Raw genomic sequence first — 14,019 nt, forward strand, 5'->3', positions numbered from 1 at the left:
CTGCCGGGCCCGCGAGCATTTCCACCGACCGGGCAGACCTTTAGCCCTATGAATAAGTACTTCCAAAGAGTCTTCTTATGTTACGCTTACGGCTTTGTATCCTTATTCATTTCATATATTTCGAGTCATTTGTCATGTTTCCGTGTGGTTAGCGGTTGTAATTGCAAAGGACGCGTACCCCTATCTTGCTATTCCTACATCCCACATACTTAATCATGCCCTCTTTTCATATCTGCAGCATTTTATTTTATATTTCCAGCTTTATAGAAATACAATTGCCTTTTTAAAATCATCTTGCCATTCAAGAGAAACAAAAACCTGTCACGGACAAGACTACAATGTTATTCAAAATAGCCCCAAAACAGAAACAGTTCAAATGCCCGTCATCAGGAAAATGGAAAAACACATTGTGGCATTTTCATAAAGGGACTATGACTTAGCAGTAAAAACCAACCAGCTACTGGTATATGAGACAACACGAATGAATCTCTAAAACATTCTGCTGAGCAAACGAGGCCAGACTTAATCAAGCTCATACTGTAGGGTTCCATTTATAGAATGTTCTAGAACCGCCAAAAAACGAATCGAGAATGGCAGAAATCAACCCGTGGTTGCTTAGGGGCAGTCTGACTGCCAGGGGCTGTAAGAGCCCTTTCTGAAGTCGATGGCAGGACTCCACATTTCCACTGCAGGGGGGGTTATGCACGTGATGTACATTTGTGAAAACTCATTGAACCGTAGACCTGAAATGTGTGCGTTTTATTGTATGCCAATTATACCTCAATTAAGTTGATTTAAAGAAAGGAACCTCTGTCCTCAAACAGAGAAGACAAAACATATGAGAAATCAAAACACACGAACGCTCTTTAATGTGGTGACAATTGGGCGACGCACAGATGCGTCTCCTTCTCCACATCCTTGTCAGAGTGGAATTCCCTTTCCTCTTTGTTTGTTTTTTTTTTTGTTTGTTTGTTTTGTTTTTTGGCGCTCACTTAGTGGTTTGGATTGTCATTGCTCTAATTCGAGTCTTGAGAAAAGGACGGGCTCATCTGCAGGGAAGAGTGGACGCGAGAGAGCGTGTGGCGCATGAAGGACCTGGGGTCCGTGTGACTGGCAGTGGGATTCTGTGGGAGGGACGGGGGCCGATGCTGGAGAGCTTGGCGGGAACCGAGCCTGCAGGGCACGGAAGCCGGGCTGGGAGTCTGCAGTGGACCCTGCAGGTATTAGGAGAAATGGAAAGATTTTCAGTGGGGTGGGAGATGCATAGTCAGATTTGCTCTTTAGAAAGATCCCTCTGTCTGCAGTGGGGAAGGTGGGGTGGTGTCAGGGTAGGGGACCGGCTTGGAGAGGAGTCGGAGGCTGTCGCAGTGGCCCCGGTGTGAGACCATGGGACTGCGGACAGACTGGAGACACTGCTTATCTCAAGGAGAAGCTGATTGTTACATGGAGACAGCACCACCATCACCTTGGGCTATCGGGGCCCCATGCGTGGTGAGGGGCATAGAGAGAAATGAATGCTTGCTCTTACAGCCAGTAAATGGAACACCTCTCCTCCGGAGGGAGGGGTCCTCCCTGTGGCGCAGGTGCCCCTGGAGGTCTCCCTCTCCTCCCAAGTGGCTCTCCAAGGAGATCCTTCAAGTGCACCCAGCACTCGCCCGACATAGTACAATTTTCTCCGTCTTCTTATATTTCAAGGATGCTTTAGTACCGCTGTGGATCGAGGGTCTGACAGCCCTCCCAACCCTGCCGCTCCATCTGGCCCAGGCCCAGTGTCACGAGAAGTGTGGCGGAAATAGAATGAAAAGCAATCAGGGTCATGCAGGATGGTGGTGAAATAGTGTCCTGGCTCGACCACCTGCTAGCTGTGTGACCCTGGTCAAGTTACTTAGCTTTTCTGTGCCTCAATTACCCCATCTATAAAACGGAGATATGGAGAGTAGCTACTTTATCAAGTCGTTAAGCGGATTAAACCAATTCACACTTGTAACGTGCTTGTTAAATGAAACACTCTTGTTTCTAAGATTCTACCAGCCAGGAGAACCATCACCATCCGTTTAACTTCAAGCTGGGATGGGGAGAAAAACAGACGGACTCCTGCCTTACGTAAATACTTCTGGGATGGCAGGTTACTTTCCACATCTAAAGACATCAAAATACAAAAATATGTGGCTAGTAGGTTCGAGGAAACAAGATACTTTTTCCATTGGATGGATAAGGAAACAGAGAGGTCAGGTGAAAGGTGAGGTCTGGATCATCAGGGGACAGCACCCATTAGGAAGGCCCCGTCTTCCGAGAAAGCCACCGTATCCGTGTTTCTTCATCGAGGCCAGGTCTCAGCTCTGCGTCAGGTGACTACTGTGCAGTCTTCTGCATGAATGGCCATGAACAGTACGTGGGCAGAGCCAACGATCCTAGTCGGGAACTTTGTGTCTGGGCTGACGAAACACTCAAAGACTTGCCCGTGTTCAGATCGTGTTTTGTGATCTTGGCCAATTTATGTAACCTCTTTGAACTTGGCCTCCCTCATCGGAAGAGCTGGCGTAGTAACACGTGTCTCAGGAGGGTTGTGCAGGAGATGAAAACGTGTCACACTCACCGGGGCTCTTGCTCACAGTAAGTGTGCAAGACGCCGTAGCTGCCGTTATTTTGAAAGATGCTCATTATTGGGTTGAACCACATGAAACTGCATTTTATAGGCCAGTCGACTATCATTCAGTGTCAGACGATTCGCCCCGCTATTACAGAACGGTAGCTCAGTCTATGGTAGCAAGCAGGGAAGGCCTTAGCACCCCCATTTTGCAGAGGGAGAAACTGAGACCCAGAGAGAAGGAATGACCCACCCAAGTCCACGTCCCGGTCAGGAAGCTGGGACTGGAATCCACCTGCCAGCCTGTCCCCTTCTTTCTTGCCCCCCACTCCTTTTCCCAGCACAGGGCAGCTGGTCATTGGTGCAGGGGGACTGTCCGTGGCGGTGGCTTGATTCATTGTGGACAGAGCAAACACAGGATTGGCCCCACTGGGAAGTCCACTCTGCCTATTTCCTAACACTCAGTTGTGCAACGAGAGACTGGGAACCATAGTGGCTGCCGGCCCCCAAAGAGCTGTGTTCTGCTCCCCGACACCCTCCTACCTGCCCCTGCTGGGAAGGCGCTGGCCCAGCTTCAGAGGCCTCACTGGCCAGCTCCCAGAGGCCCTCCTGGAATGCCGACTGAGAGTTGTGAGTGCCACGGTTTCCACATAACCATCCTTCTCTTCCCCTCTGACCCTTCTTCCTGACCCTGTCACCCCCTCCAGGCTTCAGAGCCCTGCAGAGGCTGCCGACGCCTCTGGAGCTCTGACGCAGTCCTCTTTCCTGCCCTCCAGCTCAGCCAGCTGCCTCCTGGACAGCTCCACGGTGCCCCACTGTGGCTCAGACCCACCTCGGCCAACAGAACCGGACCCCGCTGTCCTGCGCAGCCTGCTGCGGCTTGTCCTATGCCCAGCCCAGGACCCCGTCACGTCATTTTGAAGAGCAAGTATACCGTTCCCCAAATAGGCAGTCCTCCCTTTACTTCCCAGCCTTGGCAGGTGCTGTTCCTTCTCTTCCCGATGTCCTTCCTCACCTGGCAAACCTTCATTCATCCTCTATCAGCCTCAGCTTGGGATGGTTACTTTTATGTGTCAAGTTAACTGGGCCGTGGGGTACCCAGATATTCGGTCAAACATGCTAGGCGTAGCTGTGAGGGTGTTTTTAGATGAGACTAACATTTGAATGCATAACCTGAGTAAAACACATTGCTTCCCCCGAACCCACCAAGTGTGGGTGGGCCTCATCTAATCTGTCGAAGACTTAAGTAACATTAAAGGTCTGAGTAAGAGAATTCCTCCTGCCTGACTGGTGGCGATGGATACCAGTCTTTTCCTGCCTTTAGGCGTGAACTGAAACATTGGTTCTTGCTGGCTCCCCAGCCTGCCAGGCTTTACACTGGAATGATACCATCTGCTCTCCTGCGTCTTGAATGGGCCAACTCACTCTGCAGATCTCAGGACTTGCCAGCAATCACAATCGTGTGAGCCAGTTCCTTACACACACACGCACGCACACGCACGCACGCACGTACACACACACACCCTATTGGTTCTGTTTCTCTGGAGACCCTGATTAATACGGAGTGTCACCCCCTGACTATTCTGTGCTGGGATGGCATCGGTCACACTCTCCTTTTGCTCCCCGCACCCCCAGCCCACCCAGTCTGGTCTCCTGCTCCTGGGTTTCCTAACCCTTAACCATGCAAGGTCCAACTCCACCAGTGGCCTCCAGCAGACTCAGAGCCCCTCAGACGCCCTGTCACACCTGTCTCTGGAACTCCAGTGCCCGCATAAGGCTTGGCACAGGGAAGGGGCTGCTGAGACATGCATGTCAAGGAAATGTTCCAGAGAAGGGAAGGGGCTGCTGAGACATGCATGTCAAGGAAATGTTCCAGAGAAGGGAAGGGGCTGCTGAGACATGCATGTCAAGGAAAAATGTTCCAGCGAGCATCGTTCAACAAGTTTGAGCGCCTCCAACATGCTGTGCTCTGTGGCGACAGCGGAGGACAAGATCCATCCTCTGCCCTCACAGAGCTTCCTGTGGGGACAACAGACGCCTGAAGGGCTGGATCTTCCGCTCTGCAGAGCTGGAGGTGTGATCCAACGGCGGGGCCAACTTTCTGGGGGTGACAGCAGGGGGCAGACCTCAGGAAAGGATTCAACTGAAGCAAGCCATTCTGTCTCCCTTTCATTTCTGATTTATTTTCAAAGAAATGAAAGAACATTCTTATCTCATTTCCAAGGCATCCCCCCTCCCCCCAGTTTTGGAAACCATTTTCCAGATTTAGGAAATAGCGCAGGGCCCCAATTCTTGGGACTTGAGCATGCCCTAGAATCCCTGGGAAGGCTTAATAAAACGTAGATCGCTGGGCGCCAAACCGGGAGTTTGTGATTCAGTAGGTTTGGACTGGGGCTGAAAATGTGCATTCGTGCCCTGCTCCCAGGTGCTGCTGGCTCTGCTAATCCCAGGGGGTCACTCTGAGACTCCCCCTGTCAGCAGTCTTGGGTTTGAATTGAGGCTTCGCCCTGGCCTCGGCAGGTGAGCTCGGGCACTTCCCTGGGCTTTAGTTACCTTCTACATAAAATGCCAGGGTGTGTCTGCGACATGGGAATCTCCAAGCCCTTCCAGACCACGAATTCTAGCCTCTGTGGCTGGGACTCTTCAAGCCACGGCAGAGCGGTAGCACCCGGTGCTTGCTGCCTGGGGCAGGTGCAGGGTGCGGGGAGGGGTGGGGAGACCCGGCTGCATGTGCACTGATGACCTGGAAAACCTGGAAACTTCTAGCAAAGTGTTAAAACTAAATAAAATTCCGGCTATAAATTCAACTGCTAATGATTTGTTCTTTCTCCTAGAGGAGAAGGGCAGAAAGGCTCTGGTTCGTTCAAGGTCCCAGGGTGGAAGGACCAAGCTAAGAAAGGAAGAACTCTGAATCAAGGGTCGGAAGATATGGGTTCCAGGTCCAGCAGGTATAAATGTGTCCTAATATGTCCCAGATATCGCATGGGGGCATAACTATGCTAAAAAAAGTAGCTAGTGTGTATCTGAAATTCAAACATCTGAGTGGTCCTGTTTATGTATTTGCTAAATCTGGCTAACTATCTCTCAGATTGTCACTCCGTCCCAGGCACGTGCTGTCGTGGCCTCTCTCAAGAAGGTAAGAAATGCTGTTATTGAAGCAGTGTCCACAAGCATCTCCAGATGGAAACAACCCAAGTGGCCGTCAGTGGATGAACGGATAATCAAAATACGGTACCTCCAAACTGTAGAATATTATCGAGTCATAAAAAGGAAGGAAGTACTGTATGGGTACATGTCACAAGGATGAATCTTGAAATCATGTTACCCGAAAGATGGTCATATATTGTGAGCTTTCGGGGTGGGGGGCGGCGAGCAGGGAGCAGACATTGAATGGACTGAACTTTCCCATCCGCAAAACAGGATTCTGTTGATGTGAGATAGGATTCTTTTTATGTGAAATGCCCGCAGTAGGCAAAGTCGGACAGCAGATTGGTGGTTCTCCAGGGGCTTGGGCAGAGGGGAGTGGGGAGCGACTGCTTCCCAGGTATGGAGTTTCCTTTTGGGGTGATGAGAATGTTCTGGAACTCGATGGTGGCACAGGTTGTACATGGTGACTCTACTAAATGTCATGACTGGTTAAGTCTTCTGTGTATGTTACTCCGCTAAAAAAAAGAAAAAGGAATTGCTCATGTTAACCTTGAAATACCTTCTCCCTATGTGTCACGGGTCGCACTGTGTCCCGCAAAAAGATATGTTGAAGTCTCAGGATGGGAAGTGGTCTTACGTGGAAATAGGGGCTTTGCAGACGTAGTCAAGTTGAGATGAGCTCATTAGGGTGGGTCCTCATCCAATAGGACTGGTGTCCTTATAAAAAGATGGGAACATGGAGCCGCACAGGGTGAAAGAAGGTCACGTGCGTCCAGAGGCAGAGAGACTGCGGTGTCCCAGCTAGAAGCCGAGGAATGCCTGGGGCCACTGGAAGCTGACCGAGGTGAGGAACCTCTCCTAGAAGCATCAGGGGGATGGTGGGGCTGCCACCACTCGGATTTCAGACTTCCAGCCTCCGAAACTGGGACAGCAGGCATTTCTGCGGTTTTAAGCCTCCGGGTCCGTGGTACTGTTACAGCAACCCTACGAAACCAATATGCCATGGGACCTGGATCCCCCACACCTTTAGCAACCCCTCCCCCGCTCTGGTGCCATATCTCCCCCTACTCACCTCCTTTGGGGGAAGCAGCAACCTGTGAGCATCTTCTCTCCCCACCATCCCTCATCCCCCAGCCCGGCCAGAAACCTCCCTTTGGGCTTTTCAAAGAAGCACACGGCCACGGATGCATCATTCCATTGCCTCATTTTTAAATATTTATTTAAAATCCAGAAGGGAAAAGGAGAAACAGAACCCACTGGGGTCTTAACACACTGACATGTGGACAGACATACACGAGGACAGCAGAAAATCCCAAGAACGAGACAGAGGCCAGGTGGAGACTGGCGGCGGGGTTGGGGGGGGGGGGGAGCGAGGGCTGAGATGAGGCCCGAGCCGCTACAACACACTTCCGTGGGGAGTGTCTGGGCTGGGGCGGGAGGGCGAGGCGTTCAGGAAGTGTCTGCGGGGAAGATGGGCCGGACTGAGGTATTAAATAATGAAAATCAAATCCAATTCCCAAAGAGACACTTTAGAGGAAAAAAAAAAAAGACACAAATAGACGTTCACATAAAATTTCCCCTTCTAGAAAAATAATTCCATACTTAAAATCACCTCAAAATACAAGCTGGGTGCTGACTGGTTCTCTGATAGAGGACAGCTCAGATGACCCTGACTCTCCCCATCAGGCTGAACCCCGAGGTCCCCAGAATTATTCTTTCTCCTCAGCCCACATTTACACTTGGAGCTAATGACGCCAGGTTTCTAGAGGATTTAATGACGATGGAAAAGCAAGAGTGATGGCCACATCTTGGAAGGGACAAGCTCCTGGAAGGGAGAATCTTAGGGAATAGTATGGCGCCTCGTAAGATGGCTCCAAATTCATATTCTACCTCCAAGGCCAGCGCCAACCCAACACCGCTCTTAAAACTGGTTTCTTCAAGGTCAAGGCTTCTCCCATGACTTTCCAGTCTAGATCCCAACTTCCAGGACAGGCCTAACTTCCCTCCAGGGCCATGATAGTCCAAGCCCAAATCCTTCATGCTCAGGCCTCCTCCTGCCTTAAGAGGACAAACATTTCAAAATCCATAAATTAAAAGATCAATATTTCTGCTTCTGTTTCTGGTAGGTTTTTTTTCTTTTCCTTTTTTTTTTTTTTCTTCTTCTTCTTCCTTTTTTTTTTTTTTTTTTGGCTTTGCTTTTTTTTTTTTTTTTCCTTTTTTCCTTGCCCTCCCCCCACTCAGTCGATTACCTGATGAGCACAAAGGTGATCCTAGGAACATTTTTAGATTCTCCAAACTTTGTCATTTGGAGGAGAGAGTAAAATGTGGATAATACCCCACATCAAAATGGTTCTTCAAAGACTGTGGCAAAAATGGTAGCACCTTCAGAATCTTAAATAGGCTTTTTTTTTTTTCCTTAAAAAAATCACATACACTACGAGACAATTGCGAGCACCAGCGATTTCACAGTGGGAGGTAGCTAGCATGGGTACCCCCAGCCCCAAGGGTCCGCCGCCCCCTCTCGGCCTCCACCGCTTCCCACCCCCTGGCTGCTCCTTCTCTCACCTCTTTCCCAGGTGAAAAAATAGTAATGCACCTTCTTTGTGTTTGCTTAAATAAAATATATATACTTCTTTCTTTCCTTTTCTCCTTTTTCATGTCTCCTCTCCAATATTGCACATCGAAGCTCCCTGGCAGGGACCAGCTGGCGAGATGCCCGTTCCCCTCAAGCTGGCTGGAACGTGGGGCTCTTTGGGCAGGAAGCTGGGGAGGGCAGGGGGTGGCCGCAGAGCTGGGAGACGGGCCGCGGGGCTCAGGCGGGTTGCAGGCCCAGCTCGTGCTGGCTGGCTCTTTGGTTGGTCTTTGGGGCTGAGCTGGGATCAGTTGGTCCCGGGGATACTCAGTTCCCTGCCACCCCCCCCCTTCTCCAGCCACTTCTACCGGGCAGACAACAGCTGGGGTCTACCCGAGGATCCTTGGGCAGGTGAGCGGCCTCTCCCGGGTCTGCCCCTGCCCCTAGGTCTCCTCCTTTTGCCTCCTCCTCCTCTTCCCTCCCCCTCGAGGCCTCGAGGAGCCAGGAGGTCAGAGGTCAGAGGTCAGAGGTCAGAGGAAGCACGCAGGTCCAACTTCGAGGCGGTACTGCTTCCCTGATGAGGCAGGAGGAAGGTTGTCCACGCTAACAATGGGCAGCTGCTGGGGGTCCTGGGTCCGGAAGGTGAAAAGCGTCTGATGCCAGCGGCCATCCTGGACCTGAGAGGAGAAGGAAAGGGGGACACACAAAACCATCACAACCCTCATCACCTACGTGTGCGTGTCCCCATCAGCTTTCTCACCGTTTGTAAAGGACACATGGCATTTTCTGTAGCAAAGACCTGTATTCGTCCACTTAGATTGCTTCTACTATGTCTATTCGGTAAGGAATGCGGTAACCAGTATCCCTGCAGCTAAACTTCTGTGCACGCTCCTCTCGTCTGCCTAGAACAAATTCTAGAAGCAGCTGCGTGGAACGATACGTTTCTGAGGCTTTGCATATACGTTGGGTGTACGGGCACACCTCGTTCTACTGCCCTGCACGTCCCTGAGCTTCCCAGATGCTGTGGTTTTGATCAAGTCAAAGTTAGTGGTGATCCTGCATCGAGCAAGTGTCAGTGTCACTGTTCCAACAGCATTTGCTCACTCCGCGTCTGGGTCATATTTTGATAATTCTCGCAACATTTCAAATGTTTTCAGCATTTTCGCATTTGTTTTGGCGGCCTCTGCTCTGTGATTATGACTCATTGAAAAGCTCAGATGATGGTTAGCATTTTTTATCGGTGACGTATTTTTTCATTAAGATATGGACATTGTTTTTTTTAGGCATGTTGCTATTACACTCTTAATAGACGACAATATAATGTAAACATAACTCCTTTATGCACTGGGAAACCAAAAAATTAATCAGACTTACTTTATTGCAATAGTCACGTTATTGCAGTGGTCTGGAACCAAACCCACGATATCTCTGAGGTATCCCTGTATTTATACAGCTGCTGTCCCGAAAGCCTCTACCAATTTTTTTCCAGATAGCTTTGTGCAAGACTGTCGGTTTCCCCACATCCTCACTAACACTGTGTATTACTAGTTTTGTTTAACCTTGTGAAACTAGTTTTTTGGACAACTTTCTGACTCCCTCTCCACCAACAACCCACGCCTTCTTAGGTATTTAAAAATAACCAAAAACGTTAACAGAAGAAATTAGCCTGGCCAGGGCGGGGGCAGAGAGAAGAGAAATACATTCTTCGACAAGCAGCCTTGCAAGTAAGTACAACACTTATCAGCTGTGGAATTTTTATCAGCCGATCTTCTCTCAGAAGTTTCCCAGAGAGGATAGTGAATAAAAGGGATTTTATAAAACTGTTGTAATAAAATTATTACACAAAGATAAAAATTATGTGTATTTACCAATATTAGACTAACACCATGTTAGCCCTATATGATATAATATACTCATGCGATATACCAGTAGGCATTACACTGACTGTTATATACTATTTTATAATAAAAACACATCTTTTCAACTTGTCCGTGCATGAGGGACCTATGAGGGGCCCCAGGGGTTACCTTGCAGCCATCCATTGAAACTTCCGGCCTGAACTGACCCCCTGCTTCAAAGATCTGCCCGTTCCAGGCCCGGAAGCGCACAGCCCGCTTGGCCGGGGTCTGCCCCGTGCCCTCCTGCCACACGGTCATGTTAAGGCAATGGATGGTGATATGCTGTGTCACCTCAGAGCTTAGCAGGTGCAGGAAGTTCATCTGGACCCGGCTGACAGCAAACTCGACCTGTGGCAGAGACGCAGAAGTGAGGTAGGGGCAGGCCGGCTGCCCAAGGCTCTCAGAAACCCTCCCCTCTCTCTGCAGGGCGCAGGGAGGAGCTCTTTCCTGGTAAGCATTTCCCAGCTTCGCTCCCAGACATGGGCGCACTTGAGACACAGGGCAACTAAGGTCTGTGTGAACTGGTCCACAGCCAAGGAGTAACAAGGAAGGGAGAGCGCCAAGGCCTGCCTGACCGCAAAGCCAGATCGATGAGGGTCCTAAGTCACCCGATCCACCCCCCACTGCATGGGTGTGTGGGAGTGGGGGTTGTCTTTGGAGCTGAGTGGGGATCCCAGAGCCCAGAGGGGAAGAGGAACTAGCCCAAGATTGAGAGGCTCTTCAAGTGCAGGAGAAATGGAAAGTGACCTCCCCACCCTTTCCAAGTCCCAAGATGCCAGAAATGGCAGTGACCTCCAGCAAGGATGGCATTTATGGCTTCAGTGGGTGCCCTGAAAGCCCGGACGGTTGGTTTGTCTTTGTGTAATACAAGCGCTTGACTGAAGCTCTGATTGCCTAGGCAGCCGCTCCAAAGCCGCTATCTCGAAGAAATGCTTTGCCAGCCACGGACTAGAGGAAGAGGCCGGCCGCCTCCCTGAGAGCCTACTTTGTTTTAGACTTCAAGATTCCCAAAGCTGGCCATCTGGGCCGCTTGTTTTTTCTCTTCCTGTGCTTTAAATTCCTGCTCTTATGTTTTAAATTCACCAATTAAGAGTGAGCCCAGGAAGCCCTAAGCCCCTCACCCTGGACCCCGATAAAAGCAGAACCCCAGGCCCCCACACACTTGTGTGCTCTCTCTCTCTCTCCCAGCATCCTGGCTGGGTGGCCCCCGGTGTGCTGTGCAATTTCCAGGTCCTATAGGTAGCAAACCTTTATTTTTTCAAAGTTTCTTGGTAATGAAGGGCATCTTGTGATCATGTAACCACAGGGCTGGTCCAGCCCCCAAGTTGGTTATTTTATGGGCTGAGACCAGTACAAAATGGTGGTCATTGTTCCTGATAGGGATGGTGACCCGGAAGGACAGTGAGGCCACCCATGCAGGTGCCAACACTGGCCTCACCCCTCTGCCAGGTGAGTTTGGCTTCAAGTCAGAGTCAGAGGGGGAAAGGGCCTGGCGGGGGGGGGGGGGCGGTCACTGGTGAGGCTACTGTGTTTCCTGGTAAATCCCAGTGCCTGACACAGTGTCTGGCATATGGTAAGAACCCAGCAAGGCCTGCTGACCGGCTGGCCCACGTAGAGCTTCCCAAACCCCGGGTCTGACCCAGTCAGCCTCAGGCACCTTCTGCAGCCTCCCCAGGAGGCCTGATGGGTCTCTGGGTCCCCACCTCCCTAGAGGCAGGTGGGCTCCTCTCCCTGGAGCCTGAATCCTCCCATACGGAGGACTGGCCACCCCAGCAGACCCACAATCCCCCGTGGGGTACCCCGGGCAGGGGAGCTGTGGCACCCCACAGCCGCCGGCCGCCCTGGCTTGCTGGTGAGCTGCCCTGAGCCACCTCAAGCGCTCAGCCCAGAGACAGGCCCGTGGAAAGCAGGCATTTGAGCATTAGCGAGAACCTGCATGCGCACCTCGGGCGCCATGACCTAGTTCGTACTGATGGCTCCTGGTCCTCTAAGCCCGGCCAGCCTGGCTAACTATGCTATTCTAGATATTTGGCGAGGGTCCCAAAGAAGCCACGCAGAGGACAGTCAAGGCTCAGACCAAAACTCGGGTGGGCGGTGACCCAGGGCCCGGTGGGCGTAGAGAGGGCCAGTCGGCGGCCGATAGGGAGCCGACAGGTACCTTGGAGGCCGTGATGGGCTTGAGACACGTTTGTCCACCATGGGTGAAGTTGCAGGAAACTTCGATGGTGTCAGACGAGCAGCCGAGGTTCGGATCCACCCAGTAGGTGCCTGCAGGCGGAGTGGAGGGGGGATGGTACATGTATGTGCGGGGGAGGGAGCCCAGCGCCTGGTTCAGCAGGTGGACCCTGAACCTCGGGACCCACTGAGCCCCAGTCGGGCCTGAAGTTGGGAAAGGGAGCAGAAAAGGATTCTAGGAGCCACAGAGATGGAAGGAAATGCTCTGGGCAGAGCTCACAGCTGGCAGAGCCCCGGAGGGGCCAAGTGGCTGAGCGCTTGCCCACGCGGCTACTGTGAAGGGTCCATTTTACAGAGGGGGCAGCCGAGGCCTGAGAGAGGCTGAATCACTAGCCCAAAGGATTTAGGGCTCATCTAGCTGAATGGGTTCTCCCCCAAGGCTAGTGATCCTCCCAGGGCTTGCTGGGGGAGGAGGGGAACCAGGCCTCCACCCCACCCGCTAGACACCTCTGCTGGCATCTGGTTTCCCCCCGGGGCTTCCAAGGGAGCCAAAGACCCCACAGCCGAAAGAGTGGGACAACCAGCCACTGGTCCACCTTCTTGTCAGTGGAGGGAAGTGGTGTGGACAGAAAAGGGGGAAATCCTGGCTCTCAGGGCATCAATGACAGCCCCCTCCCAACCCACCCAGTCCCCTGTCTCCTCCTGGCCCTTGGGGCCTTGTCCTGCCAAAGCTCTTGTCTCCTTGCACTGAAATGGTCGTCCCCAGCTTGCAGATCTGTGGCCTCTGAAAGGGTAAAACCACTCGTCCCCACCCCATGAGGCACAAGGTCTGCCATATTGCGAGGCTCAGTGACCGTTGAGCAGATAAGGGACTACCTCATGTGCCTGCCTCCCCAAGGATGGAAACTTGGCCCCAATGAACTAAGACTTGAATGCTCCCTCTCCCCACCCCTCCCGGAACTCCCCTGCCCCGCCTGCTCCACCCCTGGGGCAGGAAGCCCCCTCTTCAGACCCCACTGGCCCTCGTACCATCCACCATCTTCTGCTCACAATCCATGAGGTCCCGGCAGACCCGGGCGGGGTTCTCTTTGGTGCCCAGGGGCGTCTTAATGCTCTGGATGAGGTTGCTGAGGTAGTGTAAGGTTTTAAAGATCTCCCCTCCCTGGTCCAGCACCAGCCGGTCCGGATGGTTGTAACCCTGTCGCGAAGAGAGAGGGAGGCCACCGGCCGCCTGAGGTCTTGGCCTGGCCCAAGGGTCTTAGCCTCCATGGCCCCAAGTTCCCGCTACTCAGGAGACGTCCCTGAGTTCCTAGGGGCGTGATGGGGCTCCCTCCACTTGACAGATAAGGAAACTGGGGGCCAGGAACGGGGTGGGGGCTGCCACGAGAGGGTACAGGACACTGGGCTGTGGACTCAAATCCCGCAAATCCCCCCACGTCTTTCCACTGACCACCGCCGGGATGGAAGGAAGACAACGGGCTCTTGCAGGCTGCCCTCTCCCTGGACTGTGAATCCTCAGAGAGCTGACGCAGCTTCCACTTTGCCCAGCCTCCCGCTCAGGGAACCAAGAAGCCATGGCAATCTTGGGGCAGGCCACTTGGAGGCCACTGACCACACGTGAGCCAGCCTTTCTGTCTCCC

At 52.2% G+C, this 14,019-nt stretch overlaps 1 protein-coding gene across 6 annotated transcripts in view; it reads right to left on the reverse strand.

The window, feature by feature from the left end:
- Window positions 1-6,926: 6,926 nt before the first annotated feature.
- Window positions 6,927-14,019, reverse strand: part of COL27A1 (collagen type XXVII alpha 1 chain) — a 134,512-nt gene continuing 127,419 nt past the window's right edge. For all 6 annotated transcript variants that reach the window (XM_087869436.1, XM_045791099.2, XM_087869437.1 and 3 more), the window contains 4 exons: window positions 13,409-13,577; window positions 12,363-12,472; window positions 10,334-10,552; window positions 6,927-8,983 (listed from right to left, as the gene is read on the reverse strand). In XM_087869436.1, coding sequence (XP_087725562.1) covers window positions 8,837-8,983; window positions 10,334-10,552; window positions 12,363-12,472; window positions 13,409-13,577 — 645 coding nt within the window. In that variant the 3' untranslated portion in view covers window positions 6,927-8,836. The remainder of the gene's footprint in view (window positions 8,984-10,333; window positions 10,553-12,362; window positions 12,473-13,408; window positions 13,578-14,019) is intronic.

Source organism: Ursus americanus, chromosome 18 (assembly GCF_024610735.1).
Source record: "Ursus americanus isolate L20-20 chromosome 18, mUrsAme1.1.p, whole genome shotgun sequence".
In the NCBI taxonomy this organism is placed as follows: domain Eukaryota; kingdom Metazoa; phylum Chordata; class Mammalia; order Carnivora; family Ursidae; genus Ursus; species Ursus americanus.